The following is a 25,907-nucleotide window of genomic DNA, read 5'->3' on the forward strand; positions in this document are numbered from 1 at the left end:
GTGTGCCAATCTTTTATGAGTCAGTTATTTATTTATCCTATTAACTTTGACCCTTCATAGCATTCCAACTAAATGCTCTATTTTAACAAAAGAAAAGTGGTTGCAAGTTGTACCTGAATATTTTGGATAAAAATAGTTTTAGCAAGTATAAATATATTAAGATAATTTTATTGCTGTTTCTTTTTGTTCTAAACTTGACATAATAAGTTTTTGTTGTTGTTTACACTTGTTTCAACAGGAGGAGTGGCCACACCTACAATAATAGCCTGTAAAGTCTTGAAAGTATCTGTAATGTTTTCTAATATTTCTTTGAAGAATCCTATCATCAAGTTTAAAATAAGTCATTATGAATTGCAGTCTGTTTGTTATTGTATAATAACAAATCGATGCTTAAAGAAAATTAAAAACAAAGAATTGTTTTTTATGTAAGTTTAAAAACCATTTTGTTTAAAAATAGTAGAAAGAATGTTTTATTCTTTGTTACTGACACACAAATTCTCTCTACTTTCAGTTGAGTTCTAGTTATCAAATGAAAAAGATGTCTTGAAAATTATTTAATACTTAAAAAATTAAAATACCCATGCAGGTAAAAGGTCTCGCTAGAATGTAATAAAATAAATAAGAGCAACAGAAGTGTTAAAAAATTATTGTTTTTAATGTTTGAGGTCTGATTTTTGTTTAACTTTTAGCCAAGAATGATCATTTAATTCAAAAATATATCTTATTCGTACTTTGGAGAAGAAATCTAAACAGGTGGTTGGAAAATGTAGTAAAACATTAATTTAACAGATAAGATCTGAAACAAATAGTGGGTGAAAAATAGAAAACGTGAAAATGTTTAAAAAAATAACAATATTCTGGTATAACAACAATACTTGTCCAACCTATTAATTAGTTGAGAAAAGTTACCTTTAAACAGAGAGATTCACAACGTTACTAAAAGTGACTAAATTCGACAAAATTGATAATCACAAAATTTTTTAAACACAAATTTTAATTGCTAAACACCAAGCTATCTCTATGTCAATCAAATATGTTCCGCTGTTTGTTTTTTAACTTTCATTTTTGTTTCTATATGTCCAAATTTCGTCCCCCCAAAAATGTCAATTTTTGCAACCGTTGCTGCCACTATTGAACAAAGCTGGTTTGTATATATTTTTTTTGATTCGTGACATGTCACAAAAGTAGCATGTAAACTTTGTTAGGTGATGGCAAGTCCTTCCATATAATATAATAGGATTATTACATCTCAAATTTATAAAAACCTTGACTGGATATTAGTTTTCTTTTCACAGCATCACATTAAGCATTTTTATTAAAAAACAACTTTATGTTTATGACGTCATTGTGTGATGATTTGATATTTTAAAAATAAATTTAAATAAAAGAATATAATACCACAATATAAACATTCTATTTTTCTATACAATATAAAAAATGTGTTTTGAGCTGTTTAATAAACAATAATTTTTGCTTTGCTGTTAAGTAATTAACCAGAATATTGACCTTGACCCTGTCACTTGTTATTAATTGTTAAGAATTAATGATAACGAGTATTTTAATGTTAACAAGTATTTTAATATTGATAAGCATAGGTAAGTTATTCTTTTAGATTGATATTGCTAAACTGATGATATTAAAATGCACAGGCCAAACTGAAGGGAAAATGTTGTTATCAACGGCTACTGTATTTTATAGAATCAGCACAATGAACCTTCTGATGTTACTTATCTTATTTTTGATTGGCCCTGTACAAACACAATTGAATCACAATGCAGATGACGATGATATATTAAAAAAAAAACATTATTCAAATGCAACTTGTGTTAAGGAAGATTACAATTCCACAATAATTATGGTAAAGAATATGACTACAAATGAAATTGTACCTACGAATGTCAGTTTAGGTCGGTATTGTCATTGTCCAAATCCAGGAAAGAACTTATATAATTTTTTGTGCAAATGTGAGAACCCTAATACTGTTGGTTCAGATTCTTTTAAATATTACATCGATAGATACAATTCCATTAACTATATCTGTAACTGTTTAAAAAGAGTAAATGACACTTTTTCAACAGAATGTTGGTGTGTTAACACAGCAGAAGAAATGTACAATTTAACATGTCATCACTTCCCTCATCCAAAAAAGGGAAAAGATGTTATTTTACTTGGTGTTTTAATACCGTACACCCTTGGTAGTGATTCTCACCTTACAACCTACTACAGCGGAAGATATTATTCCTCAGCTATGTACCTAGCTGTAGAGGATGTAAATAACAACAAAAATCTCTTACCGAATCACAGGGTAGAGTTAGTTTGGGCTGACACCATGTGTAATTGGAAAAAAGCTGTCACACTTCAAATGGGAATGATACATAATGAAAGTGTTGATGCGTTTATTGGAGGAGGGTGCCAGGGATGTAAAGTGATGGCTCGCATTGCTGGTGCCAGTAACATTCCCATGATATCACATGTAAGTTCAAACTTTAACGCTGTGTTTGTGTGTTGAATTAAATGTAATGCGATGTGTTTTCAACATTGAGTAAGGTAATAGGCATTTTTGTTACCTGCTATTGCAAAAACTTGCTTTTCCAGTTGTGCTATGAAGTAATGTGTGCAGACGTTCATATGCAAAAACTTTCCGTTTGTTTATTTCAAAATGTGAAATCATAAGTGAGCAAAAACAGCACAAACAAATACTTGATATCAGATATGCCGAATTGATGCTGAGTTGATAAGGTAATCAAAAGAGATGTTTGAAGTGGGGGTTACACAATCAATTTAAGTTGATAATTTAATTTGATTGGTGTCAATAAAAAATTATTGTCCACCTTAATTTTTTTCTTTCAAACTTTAAAAATTTAACACTTTAATTTTATTAAGATTAAGCATAGAAGTGAAGGGGCAGGCAGAAATTTGGCAGAAAAAATTGTTTCTTTTCCGCGACGTTTCCGCGAATCAGTCTTGTCAATAACTTAGGGTTAAAATGGTTCTTGACTTGTTTATCAGTTCAAAGCTAATCGTACCATTGTTAACATATCATTTCCACAAGAAATGGAAACACATTTTGATCGTTTCTGTCAGCTGCAAGTCACGATGGATCGTTTCCCTGGACTTCACAACTTTCCAGGCCTGAGGGCATACCCCTCAGGCCTGGAAACTTGTAATGGTTGACGGAAAATTTAGAGCTGATACATAGAATCTTTTTTTTTATTTCTTTGATCTCTCTTTTCTTTTTTTTTTCTTTTTTTGTCTTTACATAAACTAGACACAGTCAATATTGAGTATGTATAATTCCTCTTCACTCAATACAATGATACGTCATAGTCCCAAAGATTCTTGTAATCAGTAACAATAAAGTATCATTGATTAAACAATTTTTCAAAGATGTTTAGTATTAATTAAGGCAGAATCAAGATATATCTCTATGTTTTGTTTTCTTTTATAGTAAAGTAGATTTTTCTACAGTAACATAGCTAGTTGTTGTTTAAAGTAATTAATTAAATTAAATTAAATTTAGTTAAAGTTCTTTTTTTTTTAATTTTTATTGCTGTTGAATGTTGGGAACATGTATTCAGACCATTAAAATATATTTTTATGTTGTTTGCCAAATATTTAAAGCTGTTAAGTTTTATTCAACCAATACCCTGTCACTATATAAAACTAGTAATCTTTCTATAATATTAGCTTTATCAATGAAGGTAGCCGCAACTTATTTTACATCTCTTATTAGGTTTTTTCCTTCCCTCTTTTCTTCTTCAAATGTTTGGCCACTTTGGGGTCCTTTGTTAACTTTTTGGCTACTTTTGGGTCTTTTTGTTAAGTTTTGGCTACTTTTAGGTCCTTTTCTTAAGTTTTCTAACTACTTTTGGGTCCTTGTTAAGTTTTTGGCTACTTTTGGGTCCTTTGTTAAGTTTTAACTATTTTTGGGTCCTTGTTAAGTTTTTGGCTACTTTTTGACTCCTTCGTTAAGTTTTGGCTACTTGTGGGTCCTTTGTTAAGTTTTTAACAAATTTTGGGTCCTTGGTTAAGTTTTCTAACTACTTTTGGGTCCTTGTTAAGTTTCTGGCTACTTTTGGGTCCTTCGTTAATTTTTTGACTACTTACTTAGTTTTCTTGTTTACTTTAAGGTCCTTTGTTAAGTTTTGAATTTCTAAATGTGCAAGCGTGTTAAATTATGTAGTCCTCATAAAAAATTTCCAGCTGTCATGTACAATATTTAAGTCTGTGTTGTCCCTCATCAAGAAACTACTCCATTACTTTTTAGATGTGTCTTGATCCTGAGCTTTCAGAAAAGGAAACATATCCAACATTTGCTCGAACAGAACCAAGTGGGCGCCAGTTAACTCCTGCAATCCAAGAGCTTTTAAGGTATTTCAAGTGGAACAAATTCGCAGTGGTAGTTGAAAATTCCACTTTGTATCAGCTAGTACATAAAAATATAAAAGAGAAGTTTGCATCTCAAATATTAGCTACAAAATATATAACTGCATCTTCACAGTATAAATATGAAGTTGATTACGTAAAAGCAGTTGAAGATATGAAATATTTGTCCTCAAGAGCTCGAAGTAAGTACACATTGTTAAATATAAAACAAAGAAACATAATTGTGATGATCCCAAAGTCTTAACTTCATTCATGTTCATGCAGTTTTTATTATTATTATTATCATAAACAAATATTTACACATGATACCCCAAAAATAAGTACAATATTTAGAAATATTCAATTTCCTTTGATGTAGCTGAAAAATTTATGTCTCAAATGGCAATCAACAAATTTAACATGGTGACGTTAATAACACTAATTCAACGTCAATGTCTTATATTAAATTAAAGAAGCCATTACAATGCACTTAAATGTTTGAGGCTAACTAAATTGGAAGCTAGGTGGTGACGTCAGTAACTTTTTATTGTGTGGGTAACCAGGGACCATCTGGGACCAATTTTGGTAAGTTTCTTAAGCCTGGGTGTTTAAGTCTGTTTCGAATTGGACAGGTTGATGACGTCATCAAAAAGCATTTAAACCACAATGTTTTTGTAACCATTTTCAGAAGAAAAGTGTTCTTCAAAAACATATATCCTATACATCATTTTCATCAGTGCTCCAACCTCTAAACATTACAGACAATGGATAATTTTTTTTTTGTATATGCAATGATGACATAAGCAAAAAACCTAAACAATCTACTTTTCTTCCTAAGTGGATTTTTCCACAGGCCTATTAGACTAGTTTTTAAACAAAGTCTTTTCAGCACAGTCTTGCCTAAAATCAGTAATTCGTGAATTAAATACCTATCCCCACAAGGTTTTGTGCCCGCTATATAATTAAACCGTGCACATTCCTGTGCCACAATTTTCTTGCACACAAACTTCACGTCCAGCACGCAAATGTTTACCTATTTTTTTTGCAGGTCATTTTTCGTACAAAAAACCACTTAAAAATGCGAGAAAATGTTCCCTAGGCACACGGTATTGTTCCAATAAAATGATTTTATCATTGATTGTATGAATAAGCAAATTAAGAATTTCTTTCAGTTTTAACTGAATTTAAAATTGTTATACTTCAATATATAGGAAAACATAAACATTATTTCATGTACGCTATTAGATTGCATGCATGCTGGTCACCATGCACACACTTGCTAAAATATGCCAATCATATTTTTAAATGCGTTGTTGCATTTTTATGAGTTTTAGGTGCAATAATTTTAAAATAAAAAAACGATTAAAAAAAAATGTGGTAGCATAATGTAAACCCCAGGTGTAAACACATATTGTAACTCTCTTCCTCAAAGCTTTATCACTTTTGTCAATTTTGAATGCTGGTTGCACAATCAGTTTTGGTGTGTTTGTTGGTAGAAATTTTAACATGTTTGGAATAGGAATTTTACAGATTCTGTTGATTAGAAAGCTTAGGTTTCTCTGTATAAGAATATGACAAATAAGGTTATTCAGATTTGTGCTAAAAACGAACTTACAATATCCTAAATAGATGTATTTATTGAATTTTACCCAATGTGTTTTACTTCTAACACCTGTCTTAATCTTTATCTTTTCTAGTTATCTTGTTGCTGATGAGTGTACGTGTTGTCAAAGAGTGTTTAATAGCAGCTGCTGACCTTAACATGGTCAATGGAGACTATGTGTTCCTTGCCTTTGAAATTGATCTATCTGAAGGAAAGGTACGTCAAGAACGCACATTCAAATGGGCAACTGCTGACTTTGGTAATTTTCGAGGTCAGTAACAATGTTATGTTGATGCTTACATGCTGCTAAATGCTTCACTGCCAGCCACCTCTATACCAACCATGATGCAAAATTGGAACCTGTCTAAATGCTTGTTTTGTTTTTTCCCTGAGTGACTATTTTAAACAGGTGTGTCTGTTTAGTCTTTTAAAACAACTGTTGCTTAAGATGTAACGTGGCTTATGGGGCGTGGAGCGAACTAATCCTTTTGTAGGAATCAACAAAATAGGATTTTTTAAGCCAATAAAAGTAGCTATGCATGATGTCAACATATTTAAGTTAAAGCAACACATTTTAGAAATTAAACAACAATGAGCTGGACAGTGTGGTAAATTGTGATGAGATTGCAATCACATGTTAGCCGTGTTATTAGTGAAGGGTACAGATTCCAATCTAAATTCTGACAGAAACTCTGGTGACGGAGATAAGGAATAGTAGAATGAGGAAATCAATGTGGGTACCAACGCAATACACCATGCAACAAATTTGTGTTACTGAAAAATTACTTTGGTTATTCTCCGAAAAACACTTTTTCATCTTTCTTTCAATTCGTCATGGGTTTGCTGATTCATTTTAACATGTCTACAAATCAAAGCATTCGATACACATGAATATAAGTGAAACGAGATGTAGTAAGCAATCAATAAATATAAATAATTATAAATATATTATAAATAAATATAAATGGTTACTTTATTGATCGATAAGATTAATAAGAAAAATAACTTAGAAGCAAATGCTAAACAAGTTCAAGATAAATAAAAATGTTATAGTGCTGCGTTACACAGCAGGAAGAGCACTAAAGTAAGTTAAGCGATACTAAATCTATTTGTGTTTCTGACCCTGTGCACCAGAAGTTATAAACTGGAGCTGAAATGAGAAAGATGAGCAGAGAAAGTGCAAAGTGTTTATAGGAGACTTTGACAGACAGGTATCACGACTGCAGAAGGTAAAAATAAAAAAGGGAAAGATGGGTTATTAGCTGTTACAATGCATATTTTATACACCTATCTAGCATTTCAGATTGTATGCAAAAGGCGATGGTAGTGTATAGATATTCAACCAAAGCTGATACTATTCAAATATAGTATTGCAGCAATGCATCCAACCGATTATAAAAGTTCTTTTAATATTATTTTCAAAACCAATGTCAAAACCAGACTTCAACACGCATTAAATTTATATCTAGAAAAATTATTTGTTTCTGTACTTTATTGTCACAATTTCTTATGGGTATAAAATAATAATGTTTGACAAAATTCAATTGATTTTGCGTGAATAAATATTACTGAATGCTATGACTGACACTGTTTTTGTTTTTTACATTTTATGTTCAACTTTTGTAAGAGAGGACTATATGCAAATAATAGTTAATTTTTATACAATAAAATTTTACGCCTTTTAGGTTGTATTTTTTGTATAAAATCTAATAGCCGAGGACTGTATACTATATACTAAAATGACTGACTTTTGTGTAAAATTTTATGGGCAAAAACATTATACAACATGTCAATTGAACTGATTCTTGTTGATTTAGATTTTCTTCTCAAAAACCGTTCTGTTTTACATTTTGTGTTAACGTTTGTAAGGAAGGACTTTAAAATAAAGATCTTTGTTGATTTGAAATTTACTCCTTGCTCACTGCATTTCTGACACTTCGGTTTAAAATTTTTGATAAAGGGCAGTATGAATCATCATATTAAAAAAACAATTAATTTTGTTTTGTTGACTGGTTGGTTTTTACATTTTGTGTAAATTTTTGTGGGTGAGGATAATTATTATTGTATTGTAGCAGTCAGTGTTATTACTGTTGTTTTTGTGATCATTAGTGTTGTGCGTGTCGATGTTGTGACTGTTGTTGTTGTAACTTTCTATCAACTAGATTTTGCACTTTGAAAGACGTTCTTTTTTATTTTGTGTAAAGATTTCTGTGGAGAATTTAACGCAATTTGACATTTGACATTTTGTGTAAGATTTGAAATCTGTCTGTCTGTCTGTCTGTCTGTCAAATGTTACTTTTTCTGACGTTACAGCGTCACGTCAATATCACTACTTTAATGAGTATACAATTATATTTGGTTTATGCACTGCTGACGTCAGCAAAACACCTAATATAACCTTATGTTTTCCATTGTTCTTTTGCTTAGTTGGATTATTCCACATACCGAATCAACTAGTTACTACAATAATTATAGGTGCAATGATAATGGGATTGGCTTACAGAGTCACTGGATCATGAAATTGATGTAATAAATTCTATAGGTCGTTTGTAGTAGGTATAATATGTCTTTTGCAGCCAACTACGATGACAAGCAATGCTCCGAAACACTTTGGTGTTATAATAAAGTCTTAAATTCTCTGCAATTGATACATGTAGGTTATCTACTGCACTTAAGCTAATAGGAAACTGCCAATGTTCTGCTGTTTTCTTGCTAACTCCTTTTTTTTTACTCTTCCTTTGTGTTGGATAATAGGCATTGGTATATTGCTCGACCAACTTCAGGAATATTTCAGGAATAATTATCCTAATGATTGAGGGCTGCATTAATAATGTGAAAGTTAAGTTCGGAATAATAATTGTCTGTAACAACAGTTCTGTTTAAGCATAATTAGGATATAACTAAATTAGCTGTGAAGGTATTGATGACCTTATATAATCTGCTTTTAAAATAAGCGCGATACATTTCTGCGCTATCTTTATGATTACAAAAAAGTATTCCAAAAAATGTTTAAAAAAATGAAAAAGTGTTTCTGAAAATTTCTCCTGGTTTATTGAAAGTATGATAATTAAATGTTATTGCTGGTGCCATCAAAGTTTTATTTTATTATTTTTCCTAAATTAAAAAGACGTTTTCATAGGCCATTTAACTAGTATCAAGCTAAGGTATTACCATCTAGAGAAACCTGATCTGTCAGCTAAAAAATGAGACAGAAAAACATCCTGTATACAAAAGTCACAGGTAGACACAGTTTGTGTATTAATAGTAATTTTTAGTTGATAAACATGTGGAGATATCCATTTATGCAGAGGAACAATAAAAAAGATCTGGTCAATTTAGGTAATTTTTGTTTTGCAGACAACAAAATTCTTGGTTTTAAAAATTATTCTGTACATGTTGTTATGTACCCATGTTTTAATTCTTTGTGATTTGTTTACTAGCTTTTTCCTTTAATACAATTTTAACCAACTAAATAAACTGATTTTAAAAATTTATCAGGAATTCATTTTTTTTTTTTTTGGAACATTTGTAACGTTTCGCATATAACATTTGAAGCAAAAAAACAAAATACATAAAATTAATGTGAAAATATCCTCCCTTAACGTCGTTTGATATAAAGTAACGCAAAATATATTTTATCATTCGTAGATACAATAACTGCCTGAGCAACCTTCGTTTTTCTTTGCCCCAAAATCTTCTTCTAAACAATTAAGAAATGCTTCTGGATAATAACGTTCAGTAACCAACTGATTATTGCATGTCTGATGCTAAAGATTTACATGTGCTTTTCCATTAGCATGTCACTATCATTGCATGTTTCTTCCAGACACACAAAATTAATATTGGGTCATTTATTGTTTAGATAAATTAGAGGATCCAAGGGACAACTTTCAGGCATTTATGGAAAGAAGTAAAAAGTTGTGCAAAGCTTGGGAAGCAACTTTGCTCATGATGACCAAATTACCAGCAGAAACGACACGTACCAGTAACAGTACTCTAGCAGATTTCCATGATCGTGTTCGGATTGGAATGAAAACAATGTTTAATGCCTCAGTTTACCATGGGATTATAGATAGCACTAATTACTCAAAACATCACTCAAAGGTATTATAGCTCTCATTTCTATTGATGGTTTACAGACCCATTAAGCAGGATGAGGTGTAGAATTATGTGTTATTTTAAAGACATATAACCACATAATTTATCTATCAGTTTACCACGGATTCATAAGTGGTTATGGCAAACATCATTCAACTCACATACAGATGTTTCTCAAATTGCTCCTAAAATGTTAATCACTTCCTGCAGTTTTTATATCTGCAATACCTAGAAGACTCTTGGAAATATCTTACCCTTTTTTTAATATAGTTTTGCCTAAAAAGTGAGTGCAATGTTTTGAGCTACAACACGTTGTGTTTGAGTTAAAATTCCAGGTTTTTACTATTGTAAACGCCTCGTGACTTCTTTTTCCTATCTTTGAGAAATAAAGGAAAACGTTCCTAGCAATAAAAATTGATGTTTCAACATTTCATATTATTCTTATTGTTGGTGAATGATGAAGTGGCGGCTAATTTAAAACGCTTTACATGGTCTGTCATACTATATAAGGTTGTAGGTTGAATCTTGCATATTTTCTTTTGCTGTGATTTCGTTGTGTGATCAGTGTCACCAATCTGAGCTCGCATTATTTAAATTCAAATAATTGTCTTTAATCATAGCCTCCAAAATATGCTCAAAATTTGTATGATGCCATCATGTTTTACTCGATTGCTGTTAATGACACCATAAATAAGGGACAGGATTATCACGACGGATTAAAAGTCATTAAAAATATGGAAAACAAAGTTTTTTCAAGTAAGTTTATTGCAAAAAAAGATTTTTATTGTAATAGTATATTTTAAATGCCTTTAGGATATTATACGGAAATTTTTTTTGTATTTTTTCTCTCATCTCTTTTGGCTGGGATAGTCTAAAACGTTGAGAAAGTCGTTCTGTAAATAAAAGTTGAAATGTATGGGAGAGTGTGTTATTATTGTTCTTTAGATAATCTTTGTGATAAGTCAATGAGGCAATTGCAGCCCTCCCCCCTCTCCCTCCGTAGCAATTTTGAAATTTTCTGCCTCTTACAGTCAACCATGGTAGCCCCTTTAATAGGCACCATATATCATTATTTATTAGGCATCCATGGTTATGAGATGTTTCTCAATAAAGATGGAGAAGTTCAATACAGCCTACGGGTTTACCATTTTGGGAAAAAATGTAAGAGGTGTTGTTTGTTTTTTGTTTTTCAATCTATCTTTAGGTGTGTTGTGACACTTTTGTTTTTACTATCGTATCTTTTTTATGACAATTCAGATAAGCAGTTTAATCATTCAACTTCTACTATAAAATTTTAAGTTTGTTTTTGGCTGTTAAGTAAGGATTGTCAAATGTCATTTTTAAATATCAATTTTTTGAAATATTATTGGTCCATTAAATAATGATAACTTCATTGCGGGAGAGCTGATTATATTGAAAAGGAGTTCTAGATCGCAACTTCATGTGCAGGCTTCTTTACGAATGTTTATGACAGGCATAACAATCACCTGGTTCATTGTGATGATATTGCCCGTTGACTAGAAAAATTGTAGCTTAAAATTTAAACTAGCACGAAAAAACAAATTCCAAGAAGCACTGGAAATAGTTTTATATCTAACTCCTACAATACATTTACTGATAAAAACATTTCATATAACAATGTAAAATTTTACTGTTAAAGGTTATTATTCTGTCTGGATGCTTTTTTCAAAATAGCTAGTTAAATTTTCTATGAAAAACGATAATGAAATATCCAGTTTTATGGAAAATACTGAATACAGAACAACGAACGTACAACACAAATAAGTATTCCCTTGTTTTAAGACTCATTCTTTTACCTTTTTAGTTATATAGTCAATATAGTTGATGCCCATATTCTTAGCTAGCTAGCAAGTCAAAAAATTTGCAAAAGTATTTGTTGTAACTAAACTTTAGTGACCATTCAACTTATACATTCTTTTGAATTGTCAGACATCGCATTGTTTTGTTGGCTGTAGTCTATAGGGATTTTTAAATTCTGCATAGTTTCAATTTTTTACTTCGAGTGTTTGTACCTTTTTAAATGATTTAGACTTTTGTATATCTTCTTTGTAGCCAATCACGAATGTAAGTTTCCTGCAATGGAAGCTATAGGTGATTTACAGCTAGGGCATGAAAAAGAGGAGTGGCTATTTGAGTATACACCTATACCAAATGCACCTATGTATTGGCCAAATGGTATGAATCTTGAAGATATCAAAGACGCACCACGGTGTGGCTTCGATGGGAGTAGGTGTGTCAAAGAACAAGTAATAAGTAAGTTATTGAGAATTCATAAAAATAAGAATTATTACTGGAAGGATCCAAGATATTTAACATTTTACATTGGTGAAAGTGAAACATTGATATTTTAACAAATCTACTAATGAAAATTTAAATTGTAGAGAGTGTAAGCCTGGATAGAGTCATAAACTAAGAAGCTGCATGTGTGGAAAACAATTGTTTATCAGTATACTAATTGCTCAACTTTTTGAAAGTTTTTGGTTAAAATTGTTGCTTTGCAATTGGACCAATACCCTCTCCCTCGAAATCAGTTGTCACACACGTAGCCTTAAAATGGTCTGACTATTACCTGATGATGAGCCAGCTTCCACTAATCTTTTACCTATAACAGCATCAATCACAATACAACTAAGTACAGATACGCCTTGTAGAAGCTGTATAGCAGATTTGAAAGGTCACAAAGAAATTTGGGCTAAAACTTGGATTATAAAAATACAATGAAAAAAATATCATATAAATTAGACTCAACACGACTTCAATGCAGCAAAAATCATTGTATGAAGTTTATAATCCAAAGAGTTAGTGAAAAAGTGATCCAACTGTTGCAAACATAACCTATCTTAAGCGATTATTATTTCTAAAAGACGTAAACAAACTTCTCAGTGTAACTTGCATATTACGCAATTCGCGTTAAAGATAGTTGGTATGGGTACTTTTAAAAACACTGTTGTTTGGTGGACTAAATCCATGTGAGCCTAGCCTTAGGATTCAAAAGTTATGAAGATACCAGTATTTGTTATCTGAAAATAGGTAGAATAGACTAGAAATATTTGATTCCTTTCACCTGATTGTATTTATTATCAAAGTGTAAAAGTACAAAAGATAATACATTTGAACTTTCTAGGTAAGACAATACTTGCCGTGGCTATTGTTGTAACAATTGTTGCGGTGGTTTTGATCATTATACCAATTGTTGTGCTGAGGTAAGATTTATAATTACAATTTTATAGCTAGGATTTGATGACTACACATCACTTATTGATGTACAAATCAATATTAATACAATATAAACTGTTTTGTCTATCTATATCAAGAAATGTAAACTGTGGTCGAAAGTATAGACCGAGCTTGCGAGGTTGATACACTGACCAAGTATTTATTAACTGATAGGTATTTTGTTTGGTTTTGTAGAAGTATTTTTACTTGTGAAAAGTTGTAAAAACCAGGTTTTAATAAAAAAACAAGAAACATTCGATTTGAATTATTGAAATTTTTCAAATACATGTACAAAAAGAAAACAAAACATTCAAATATGCATATATAAAATTTTTTTAAACGTTTTTTAAACCAAATCTATCACACAAATTCGGCGCCGTTTTGCTTGTTGCTCATCGTTGCAATAAATGTTGATATAAAAAACGCAGTTGACTTAAAAGTATCAACATTTGCTGTTTTTCTGCCGAGATGTAGCTATGAGATTAAAAGTTTTATTGCTGTATAAAGCCCGTAGTAAAGCTTTTTAGCCTATCAGTGCTGCGGATTTCCTGTAGTAACTGGTTATAAATAGCTATCAGTTAATGTCTTATATTACTTACCTATGTCATATAGGTAGCTAGTGTTATGATGAGCTAAATAAAATTAATCAGCAGCAAAGCCGTTTTCAGTCTGGTAAATATAACCGTTTACATGTAGCTAGCTAAGGCTATGCTGTAACTTTTTACACTTCAATTAATGTTTTGAACATACTTGAGAGTTTGACTGACTGAGCAAAGCAGCAAAGCCTAGAAGTTTTTCAGCCGCAGAATAGTTTGGCTTGGGGGCTGTTCATATGGAGGCGGGCTGGCTCGGTTGACTGGGCTGGCTTGGTTGACAGGGCTGGCTCGGTTGACAGGGCTGGCTCGCCTGAGCGGGATCTCGCTGCTATTAAGAAACACATGAAAAAATGAAAATGTGTTCATATGATAATCGAGCCAGCCTGCCTTGCCGAGATCTCGCTTGTTTGTACCGAGATCTCGGTCAGGCGGGATCTTGCTGTTCTTAAGAAACGCATAAAAAAAAGTGTCCATATGGCAGGCGAGCCAGGCCGCCTAGGGGAGATGAAATATATTCTTTTGTCTCCATTGTTTATGAATCTTTTGTGAAATGTAAACAACTTTTCCATCCCGGCTGGCCGAGATGTAACAAACTTCATATGAGCACGAGATGAAAATCACCCCGGCTAGCCGAGCCAGCCCGCCTAACCGATCCAGCCTGCCTAACCGAGCCAGCCTGCCTCCATATGAACAGCCCCTTATGTGATATATATCCTCAAGCAGTTATTACTTTTTTATTGTTTAAGATTAAAGCTTATGCTTTAAAATAATGAGAGTTGGATCACTGTTTTAGCCACAGCAGTGTAACGGCAGGCTGTGGCACATGTGCTTTAAAGCTTCAAGTGCCTAGAAAAGTCAGTGCTATAAGAAACATTATAGCCGTATTTTTCGCATAGAATTTAACTGATATCTTCAGTAAAATAAAAATAAAAATCATTTGAAACGTGGTATGACATAGTTTTAGACTGGTGATGAAATGAAACTAAAAACTTTTTCACTATTATCATAGTTTCTGAGTTTCTGATTTTAGCTGTGTTGGGAGATGCCGATAAACAATCTTGACAACATATCAATTTGACAAAGATATATGTGTGGAGAACATTAAGAGCAATTCATGATTAAAATAAATCAGATAAGGTCTAAACAAAACGTGTCACGTTTAGTTGTACAACACTTTCCTGTGTGTTAACATTTGGAACACACGAAACCAGAATTTCTTGAAATATCTATTGTCATCTCACAAAAGCCACCACGGCGATAACAACATTCCGCAAAGATTTTTTTGTAAAATTCTGTTGTTAAAACAGGCAGATTTTTAATATACAGCGGCTTTTTAAGCAACAGATCAGTTGGTTTTTACTCGCCTGGGATATGCAACTGTGTAATAGGCTTTGGCTTGTGTTTTAATGCAACCTTAAGTGACAATAAAGTTAATCTCTTAACTATCGCAATTTTATCAAATCTAATTTGTTGTTGACATTTTAACGCGTTTACACCATCATCATTGTCATCATTTTGAAGTAATAAAAAAGGCTGTGTTAAATTTGCGTGAAATAAATACAATAATAAAAACAGATAAATCAATGTTCAAGTATAGAGCGACAGTAAAAGAAAAAGTATGGAGAGCCTATACCATTTTAACCTTTCCTGGTGGATAGCTTATATAGTTTTACACGTGTGTAAGAAAAAGCCTAAACATTTTAAAATCCTCTAAAATGATAGAAGTAATCCTTTATTTATTAGGTATCCATTATCTCCTTTTGTATTTTATAGACAAAATAAACTGGAGCGTGTATTAAAAAGTCAACTGTGGAAGATACCCTACCATGATTTGTTTTTCGGGGACTTTCACCAATTGCGAATTTCGTACGGAAGTTTTGTAAGTGTTTTATTTGTTCTGTTCTCAATGCCTTGTGTATTTGTATATTATGCATCGAATGTGTAAGTTAGGCTACAAAGTTATTAAAATCAGTGTTTTTCCCCAATTTTTGTTAATATAAATGGAACCAAATTGAGCAAATAAAAATATTACGTACTAAGAGCCTGATTATATGAGGCGAGTTGGCTCGGTGCTGGCTCGCCACATGCTCAGCATGATAAAATTAAACAGCTCGGCATAATGGCAGATCACTACTAAAACATATTTGAAATTATGTGAGGTGAGTCAATCCGCCTATGCGGGCAGGCTCGTTTTTGCAACCCGGGACAGGTTGGTTAAGTTGGTTGACTCGGTTCATGTAATATCACTCTGCCGAACCAGAGCTGGGTTGAAAAACTATTGCGATCTAAAACAAAAGAAAAAACAATAGCGAGTGAAGCAACAGATTAGAAGTTTAATTAGACTTCAGAACTTGTGAAGCAGCTTATAAATTCCCTAAATGATAATTTTAATTTAATTTCGCTTGTTTGTTTACATCTTGCATCCGCCATTTTTAACAAATTACGCGCATTTTTTTTCAACCCGGCAGCAGTGTAGGTCTTTTTCCATATAATATGCATTTTTTTCAAACGGGTTGACACGCCAATACGGAGCCAACTCGCCTCATATAATCAGGCTCTAAAATATCCGTTTAATATTAACAAGAATAAGATTATTTAGCAAAGAATCTGCAGTAAAAACACAATACCTGCATCAATAGAATAATTTGATCAGACGCATTGATTAATTGAAACCATTTCCTTCTTGCGTCTTAATGTCATGTAACAAATGGTAAAACAGCAATGGTTTACTTGTAATCTTTAGGGTGGACAAAGATGCAACACTCATGGCACAGATGGCATGACTAGACAGAAATTCACAGTTGTTGCAAAATATAAGGAAAGTTTTGTTGTTGTAAGGAAACTGTATAAAAGAACCGTTGAATTAAATCGAAATGTTCTCATGGAATTAAAACAGGTACACACTCTTCTCTTACCATTTAAACAAGGCTACCTTGTTAATGTTGTGTTATTTTGTTGATTCTGGTAATAATTTTAAAAATAATTTTCGGTGCAATACACTATTAACTATACCGTTAAGTATTCTATTTTTAGTAAACTTGATGTATAATTTATCGAATGTTTGCCGCCTAAAAAGGACAAATTTCTGTTCTTATTAAAACTTTGATAGTGTAAAAGAAGATTCTTAATCTTTTCAATGTTACTGCTTTTGTCATAAAAACATATCTCTTAAAATGATCAAGAATTTTAACTTAGTTTTGCTAGCCTGTGAAATTGCACAAAGGAAAAATTTATTGCAACAGCTCCCCTCATAAAGTAATGTGCTATGTTGATTGCTGATGCGACTGTTTGATTATAGTGCCAATGATAGCGAATAAAAATGACAAAGGTAAACGTTTGATTTAGATGCGTGATATTCGGCATGATAATATCAATCCATTTCTGGGTGCATGTGTCGAAACTGATAACGTGCACATTGTCACACAGTATGGTGCCAGAGGAAGTCTACAGGTATTGAAAATAATAGTAATAAATTGTAAAAGTTTGACAACTTTTAATGTTATTTGTAATCGACTTCCGAAAAGTTGTGTCGAAAACGGAAGTTGGTTGTCTTACAAAACATTCTTATTCATTTTATTTTTTTAGTTTAGATTTGTTTTTCTGCAATCCTACTTTTTATTTCATTCTTATGTAGGATATTCTTGAAAATAAAGACATTAAACTGGATACGGTTGTCTGTTTATCCCTTTTACATGATATTGCCAAAGGGATGCAATACCTGCACAGTATTGATATAAAGTCACATGGCAATTTGAAGTCCTCCAACTGCATCATAGACAGTCGGTGGGTGCTAAAGGTGACCGACTTTGGTCTGGTTGAATTTAAAAGCAAACAAGATCTGTCGCACATTGAACCTCATCAATTAAATTGGAGTAAGCTTTGTTTCTATGTTAAAGTGAATTTTCATTTGTCCGTTCTGTTACACGAACGGAGTAGGACAAATGGGAAGGAAGGGAAGAAAAAAACAGGAAGGCGGGAATTAATATAAACACAATTAATATAAACAATAGATTTTTTATAAATCTGCACAGTATTTGCAATAATTTTTAAATATAAATATAAATTATTATTTGTTAGGGGCAATAAGAGAAAGATTTACAAGTTTCGTTGAGAAAATGTATTTTCAATATGTAATATTTTGTGCACATTTTGTAACTTATTGCATTTAATTTACAATTCTTGTTTGACATAAGGTTCCTATTGTGTATTTGATTAAACGAAGAACGTTATTGGCTTCTTGTTGCTCTGTTGGTTACAGAAAAAAGTTGAACTTTTCTCTGGTTTTTCCATTAAAAATTAAGGAAATTCTGGTTTGTTCTTTTTACGTGGAAAGACTGACAGGCAGACAGGTGGCAAGAATTATAATATAGGCTAGTCGTTATAAGAAAATACAATCTTAGGGCGAAACCTTACCCTGTGTCAGTCGGACAACAGCTGATGTTAACATGGAGATAATGTTTGAAAATAACCGGTTTGCATTGGTATTTTATCCGGATTGTTTTCTATAAAGAAGACATCCTTATGCAGTTTGACATTTTTTGACTCACCAAGCAATAATTACAACAGGCTTCCGATCTGTCTCCCCGCCTCGGTTCATCACTTTTCGCTGTACAAACAAATTTTTCATACTTAACATGCACGTTTTGCATGTGTTCTTCCAGTAACTGTGATGCTGTTGTTTCTTTGCATATTTACTATGAACTTATTGTTTTTATAGATTTGTTGTACAAAGCACCAGAATTGTTGCGTTTAAGTAATTATCCAGCTCGTGGAACACAGAAAGGTGATGTGTACAGTTTTGCGATCATTACCCAAGAATTTCACACACGGGAAGGACCATGGAGCACGTCGTATTTAGAACCAACAGGTTAGATTTCGTTTACGTAATTATCCAAATTTTTTATGCTTTATTTCTATCTCGCCTGCGAGGATAGCATTGGTTTCCAACTTGTAACTGACTATGTCCCAAATGGTCAATTGCAACGTCACAGATTTAAACTTCGTACCTAAACTCTGTAAGTACTTCGAAGTCATCTAAATGACGTTTCAGGCCAAAATTGGTATTTGTTTTCAACAAAATTTTCACTCGATCCATCATCTTTGCAGCACTTAGGAAGATAATGTGCAGGATTAATTATACGAATATAGCTCACATATGCACGGTTGTTCCTACAACATAGTTTGTTAATTGTTTTTGATTAAAAGTGTTAATCAGTGTCGCGTAGCCATCACAATAGAGAAAGTTGTTTTGTATTGTTTTTGAATTTGCTTGATCGATGTGTTAAGACAATAAACTATAAATAACATTCATCACACATTGATGTAAACAAAACTGGTATTTCTTAGCATAAAGAATATTCAATAAGGAGTTCTTTTATTCTTTAAAGTCAACTCTGACAAACTCTAATCTTTTAATCACAGGGCGTGGCTGCCCCACCTTTGAGGCACTGTGATGTTTTAAAATAGAAGTGTTAAAAAACAAGGTTATGTTTTTGTTTACTATCTTAAGTTGATTAATCTTTGCAAATACATTTCGCCAGAATTAATCTTCGAAATTGGTTATGTCAGGATATTTTCTTCGCGAATGAATCATAATATGGTTATTTGTAAAGAATTATTTTCACGAAAACTAGTATTTTTTTCGCAATTCTAATGTATGCCAGGCCTATCATGAAGAGATTAGTCGGTGGGCCGTGGATAAATCCACGGGTTCTCCCGCCCTTTATATACCGCATATCGTTTGTATCGCTACTTGAGGTACCATTTTGCGCAGAGAAAGATAGAATACTATTATTATAGAGAAGGTAGCCTTTAATTAACCTTATGTCACAGGGGCTGGTGCAGTGAACACTGATGGCATAGCTTGCCCGAAAATTTAATAAAAAGTAAGTTATCCGCATGTTACTTTTGTAGACAACCCTAGCCACTTCCATCCACCTAATTTTTTATTCCCTCAGTTTAGGTACCTGTCAGTTACATGCCATTTTTATATTTACCGTGTCGTGACAAATTTAATATCGAGTGGTAAAAAAAGGAAGTGCAAAATGAAAACTTTTCAAAAATTCAAACTATGTTGAAATATTCAGGGGTTACACTGTGCAATAGAATTTACGTTGCAACACTTACACACTCTATGTTTTTTACCGTCTGTGTCCAACGTAACAACTATTTTTCCCAATTTAGACATCGTTCAGCGTGTAAAAAAAGTTGAGAATCCACCATTCAGACCTCATGTCCCACAGCTTATTGAAAACGCTGAGCAATTACGTGATCTAATGAAGCGTTGTTGGGATGAGAATGCAGATGAGCGACCAGCCTTCCCTGAGATCAGGAAAGAAATTGAAAATCTAATGAAACAAAATGGACTGTAAGTTTTGTTTCTTTTTGTGTAATTCTTTTATAATAATTGTTTTAATTACTGATTTGTACTGCTACTTATTTTTTATTTGCTAACAAAATTGTTTTTTTTTTCAATGTGGGGGAAATCAGTTTCCGCAAAATTTACTCGCTATCCCAGAATTTAATTCTTGGAAAAGATTTGGACTTGCTAACTTCTCGAAAATTATTAATTTTTTTTTCAAAAGGCTTTTTTGCGAAAGTTAATTCATTTAAGATAACTTAACTAGGCCTTGTATAGATAGATAAATAAATAAATAAATAAATAAATAAATAAATAAATAAATAAATAAATAAATAAATAAATAAATAAATAAATATTCTTCATCTTTGAATCTTTTTTTAGAAAAACAAACGTGTTAGATAACATGGTAGCTATGATGGAAAAATATACAAATCATCTAGAAGAAGTTGTTGAACAGCGCACAGAGTCTTTACTATCTAGGATGTTACCTAAACCTGTGGCACAACAGCTAATGAAAGGTCAGGAAGTCAAAGCTGAATCCTTTGATGAAGTTACAATCTATTTCAGTGATATAGTTGATTTTGCATCGTTGTGTTCTTCTTGTTCACCGTTACAGGTACGTGGTTAGATAGGTGTACCTACTTTCATATCTGCGACATAATTTCTCTTTGTTGCGCACCATCAAAATTGATGTTTAATCATCTATTTAAGACTGGAACAGGTTTTTACATGCTATGATTACACTTATAATATGCAAAAAAAACAATAAGCAGTTATTGAGCATGATTTGATCATTAAAATGATAGTGTACTTTCCTGTTTTTTACCACTGATCATTAACCATGGCAAGTTAAACCTGATCAAGTTTTTGAGCTCTACAACTCTATAAGTTTTTCCACTGGATTTTCTTATATATAAATATGTCTTGTTTTTAAGATTTTCTGATAAATGACTTCTTAAAAACATTTTAAGCTCTACAAAATAAGTTCAACATTATTTGTCATCATTGGTTCCCTTTAATGAATTATCTACCTATTTATTCTTCGTAGGTGGTTACCCTATTGAATGACTTGTACACCCTCTTCGACAATGTGATTTCTCATTACGATGTATATAAGGTATGTAAAATGAGATTTTCCTGTAAGCCTTTTTGGGCTACCCCCATCCCCCTCCAGCTTCACCTGACCCCCTGACCCCCTTCTTTTCGTGGCAATTCATGATGTAATGGAGCATAGTAATTGTTATGGGTATTATAATGCGCTTTTTCCATGTCAGTTAAATTTAAAGAACACTCTTAATAATGTCTTCTCAAGTGTCATTCAAATATATATGAAAAGTTATGCAAACAAGAAAACCAGGCTAATAGCGTCAAAGAATTTAGTAAACATCAGTGGTTTTTGATATTATTGTTATTATTGAAATTTGTTTACCCAGGATTGCCTATTCAGTTCCTATTTGGTACTCCTATTTGAGCAATGAAAGTCGTGGAAGTACAGCAATCGCTAAACGAGACAACTGCCTAAGATATCAATCCTATTCTCATGCTGAACGCTAAGCAGAAAGGATAGATTCATACCTTTATAGTGCCTGGCATGACTCGGCCAGAGTCTGAACCCAAGACCTTCTGCACTGGAAGCAAACGCTCTACCACTAAATAAAATATGCTTGGTAAGATCGCATGAAGTTCACTACCCTCTTGTAATTTTAGATTGCGGCCGCCGGTTACGCCTATATGGTTGTATCCGGTCTACCAATCAGAAATGGCCGTCAACATGCGCGTGAGATTTCTGCTATGGCGCTGCGTATTCTTGCTGCAGTCAAGACTTTCAAAATAAGACATAAACCAGATCAGCCACTACTAGTTAGAATAGGCCTGCATTCCGGACCTGTAGTTGCAGGAGTCGTTGGTACAACCATGCCAAGATATTGTTTGTTTGGTGATACTGTTAATTTTGCATCCCTAATTGAGTCAGCTGGCGAACGTAAGTGTTTTTTTATATTTTAGCGAATCACCTTTATTAATCGTTGGCTTTTTTGTTGTGTGTTGTTAAAGAAAATTTTAAATTATAAATTGAATGTTAATTTTACGATTTATTGCTTTGAGAAAGAGCATATAGTTTCAAGCTGGAGCTGCAAAGAATAAGAATAGGCTTCTACCAATAAAGGCTGAAGTCAACTTCGATCGCAAAGCACGGCGTACTTAGTACTGTGCGGTCGAGTGTCCAAGCGAAACAATGTCCACTGGAAACAGAAATGCGCGCACAAATTCGAAATGGTAGCGATTCAAGCAAATTTATTGGTCGAAATCGTGAACTTACGTAAATATACACTGCACCGTTCACAGCGCTTTGAAAAAAGTGAAATGATTTGGCGTTTAAAACGATTAGCGCGTACAAAAGCGCTCCTAAATATTAAGCGTTTTGATGCGTGCGCCTTGAACCGTCGTGCTAAAAGATCTAAGTGGACTTTCGGCTTAAGATATAATAGGTTGTCAACTTCATATTACGTTGTTACTACACGTAATTTCATAGGGCGCTGTGGTAAGAGATTTAGAATGTGCAATGAACAGTCTTGACTTAATGAAGAAATCATTGGCAACCTCGATTATGACTTTCTTGTTTGGCGTAACTAAATACTATAATCAAATACATTCGTGAAGAGACCGTCGTTTTTTAAAAACATTAATAAAAAATGTGTATAGTTCTAAAGTCACACCTGTGTTTTTTACTTAATCTAGTGGTATTATGAGTTTACCATCGTGACTCCTGCAATCCTCTGATGTCTCTTAGAAATACTTTTAAAACTTCAAGCGTTTTTAGAAGTTTAAAAAACCGGTTAGCGACATGATAAATTTACTTTGTTCAATATTGTTGCAAATTATAGATTGTATTTATCATTCTTACTGGCGCCCATGTCCCTCTCATACAATTTTACTAAAGTGCGAAGATACTACATTTCTTTTATTTCCTGACTGATACAAAAAATCGGTTAGTATTAGAAATCCGATGATTGGATTAGTTTACCATTTATGATAACATTGAATTTATTTGGCAGCTATTATTAAAATGGTACCATAAAAACGTAAACAAATAAAAAATAGATTTCCATAGCACACGAAAGATGTAAAAGTCGCCAACCTAATACCCATCAATAGAAATCTAAAGATCTTGGATTCCAAAAGTATCACAATCAAACATGTTTTTTTTTCTTCCTTTCTCCCATAGAAATAACAACATATAATAATAGCTTTGATTTTTGGGTTACATAAGGAATTTTATTTTTCAGATGAGATGCAATCACGTAATTAAAAGGATACTGACCGGTATTGATTTTGCACTATAAAATTTAAAGCCCGGGGTCAAACGCACAGATCTTACAAGCTTGGTCTGTACTTTTGATTTTGGGATTTGTATTTGACAGTAGAACCTCAAAACCGGTCAGTATCCTTTTAGTAAAAATGATTAAAACAAAATATTCTAAAATAAGTAAATAAGATATAACTCGTCGAGTTGTCCGTCAGTACTGTTATCGGTTCGGAAATTTGTTAACTATTGATAAACAACACGGTACATTCACAAGCAAAACAGGTTAAATCCTACCAGTGATTATGGAAGGAAAAGTTCTACACTATACTACCAACGAATTAGTTGTTAGTTATTTGTACCTACAGATTCGAAACCTCAAAATGCTTGTTTTGGTTTTAAAAGTCTTGAAGTTAATTCTAAGTGAATTATTGAATAGTGAAACACCACTCACACCTTACGCGATATGTAAATGTAATAATCTATTTTGCTATCTTTTCAGCCTTAAAGATTCATATCAGTCCTTCTTTGAAAGATATCTTACAAACACTTGGTGGTTTCACAACTGAAGAGAGAGGAGAAACTTCTTTAAAGGTGCTTAGGCGCTGTTGCTATTTTCAGTCATATTTTTTTTAGTCCCGCCTACCTTAAGGGTGAAAAAGTGTGAAACTAATTAGTGCGTTTTGTTCTTTAAAAATTTAGATTTTTCCGGAAGTAGTTAGTGTGAATCGGCAATATTTTTAGAAAGTGCGGGATATATTTTGCAATTTGGGGTTTTGCAATTTGCACTAAATACACTAATGACCTTGTGACAGTATCATTGATGATATAATAAGTTGAATATTGAAATAAGTTACAATTTTAAAACTTTTTTGGACTGTGGAGATATAAAATAAAACATTGGTTCTAAGAAATTCCACTAAAGACCTAAGAAACAACTTTTTTCCCTTCGCAACATATCAAATTATGCTTTTTATTGTTCTTCTTAAATGTTGGACATTTGTACCTTGTGATTGTAATAAACTCAATTCGTATTCAGTTTAAGTCTAAGGTAGAATAGTATAACTAAATGTTGTGTGTTTCTTTAGGGTAAAGGTAATGTAAATACATTTTGGCTCACACACAGTGAAGAACCACTTCGAGAAACTACGCCATTAGCGCCTTTGCGGGAGAGAAATGACAGTTTCCGTGGCAGTTTAAGTCGAAATTCTAATTATAACAGTGGAGAGTTAAGTAATGAAAACGCTGTTTCAGACCTAGAGTTGCAGCCACTCATAACATGATTGCGTGACGTGGTGACTTTATGATGTTGTATTTTTTATCGATATTAGTAGCTTCGTTCGAAAAGATATCATTTCAAACGAAGAAAATTAAAAGATTAAATAAACGATAAACGAACTTCTTTATCTACATATGGTTTTAAAGTAATACACAGCTTATTTTATGGTCATCATCTTTTCTTTATTTTTTTATTTTTTGTTTGTTTATACCTTTATTTAATCTTGCAAATTTTTTATCCTTTATAGCTATATCTATATATTTTTTATATATTTTTTACATTTTTCTATTTTTATTTAAGCCTGGGAGAGAGTATTTTATTTGAATTTCATAATAAATAAATGGTGTGGTTTCTATTAAAACGATTTGGCAACTTGACTTTGTATAGCAGTGTCTGTAAAGAAACAAGAAGCAGTGCCAATTACCAATACCGTAAATGCTCGATTTAGCGCCCACTCTCGAATAAGCGCCCATCTCGAATAAGCGCCCACCCTGAAAGTTGAATTTTTAAATAAACGCCCCTCTCAAATAAGCGCCCATGGGCGCTTATTCGAATATAATTTTAGAGCCAAAGGGGGCGCTTATTTGAATATTTAGGATATAGGAAAAAGACGTTTTACTCAAAAATAGCTTTCTTTTTAAAATCATTTACAGCGTTAAATTTCATAGCAAAGTGTTCGTATCTATTTTTTCTTTTCAATAGTTCATCATTTAGAATAGTTATCAGTTCTTTACGTGTTGTCATAGCACTGTACTTTGCCGGGATGACAAGCCCAACTTCTCTTTTTCTCTTTCCAATCACGGTTGCTGTCACGACGTTATAATGGTCTGCGTTTAGAAATTGTTTTATGAGTTTTGATAACTCCAATGGAAGATGACCAACAAGCCCATCTACTGTTCCTTCTTCGCCCCATAAATAAACGCCGATTGCATTTTCATCGTATTCTGTAGCTTCATTTCTTGTATCAACTGCACATTTCAGTTTTAAGTTTATTTCAGGCGTCCATTTTGACTGGTAAACATGATGACCACGGATAGCAGTTTCAAAATCCAAAGTGTAAAATATAT

The 25,907-nt window shown here is 32.6% G+C and overlaps 1 protein-coding gene across 3 annotated transcripts; it reads left to right on the plus strand.

Moving 5' to 3' along the window:
* Positions 1-149: 149 nt before the first annotated feature.
* Positions 150-25,573, plus strand: LOC130648892 (atrial natriuretic peptide receptor 1-like). Of its 3 annotated transcripts, XM_057455015.1 has the most exons (20): positions 150-1,595; positions 1,699-2,473; positions 4,268-4,568; positions 6,063-6,239; positions 9,831-10,072; positions 10,687-10,822; positions 11,147-11,227; positions 12,140-12,340; positions 13,212-13,290; positions 15,673-15,778; positions 16,643-16,795; positions 17,245-17,349; positions 17,534-17,771; positions 18,617-18,766; positions 20,083-20,266; positions 20,642-20,876; positions 21,309-21,377; positions 21,968-22,241; positions 24,064-24,155; positions 24,650-25,573. In XM_057455015.1, the coding sequence occupies exons 2-20, from the start codon at positions 1,709-1,711 to the stop codon at positions 24,842-24,844; spliced, it is 3,783 nt and encodes a 1,260-aa protein (XP_057310998.1). In that variant the 5' UTR covers positions 150-1,595; positions 1,699-1,708; the 3' UTR covers positions 24,845-25,573. The 3 variants fall into 3 exon arrangements, with proteins under 3 accessions (XP_057310998.1, XP_057310997.1, XP_057310999.1); XM_057455014.1 differs by having other exon boundaries at positions 150-2,473; XM_057455016.1 differs by lacking the exons at positions 24,064-24,155; positions 24,650-25,573 and having other exon boundaries at positions 150-2,473; positions 20,642-20,778; positions 21,968-22,106.
* Positions 25,574-25,907: the final 334 nt, after the last annotated feature.

Source organism: Hydractinia symbiolongicarpus, chromosome 7, assembly GCF_029227915.1.
Source record: "Hydractinia symbiolongicarpus strain clone_291-10 chromosome 7, HSymV2.1, whole genome shotgun sequence".
In the NCBI taxonomy this organism is placed as follows: domain Eukaryota; kingdom Metazoa; phylum Cnidaria; class Hydrozoa; order Anthoathecata; family Hydractiniidae; genus Hydractinia; species Hydractinia symbiolongicarpus.

Bases quoted from the DNA above. Each gene is read 5' to 3' on its own strand.
- LOC130648892 (XM_057455014.1), top strand. From the start codon at position 1,631: ATGATATTAAAATGCACAGGCCAAACTGAAGGGAAAATGTTGTTATCA. The intron at 4,569-6,062 runs GTAAGTACACAT...TATCTTTTCTAG, and splicing joins TTTGTCCTCAAGAGCTCGAA to TTATCTTGTTGCTGATGAGT. The intron at 12,341-13,211 runs GTAAGTTATTGA...TGAACTTTCTAG, and splicing joins TGTCAAAGAACAAGTAATAA to GTAAGACAATACTTGCCGTG.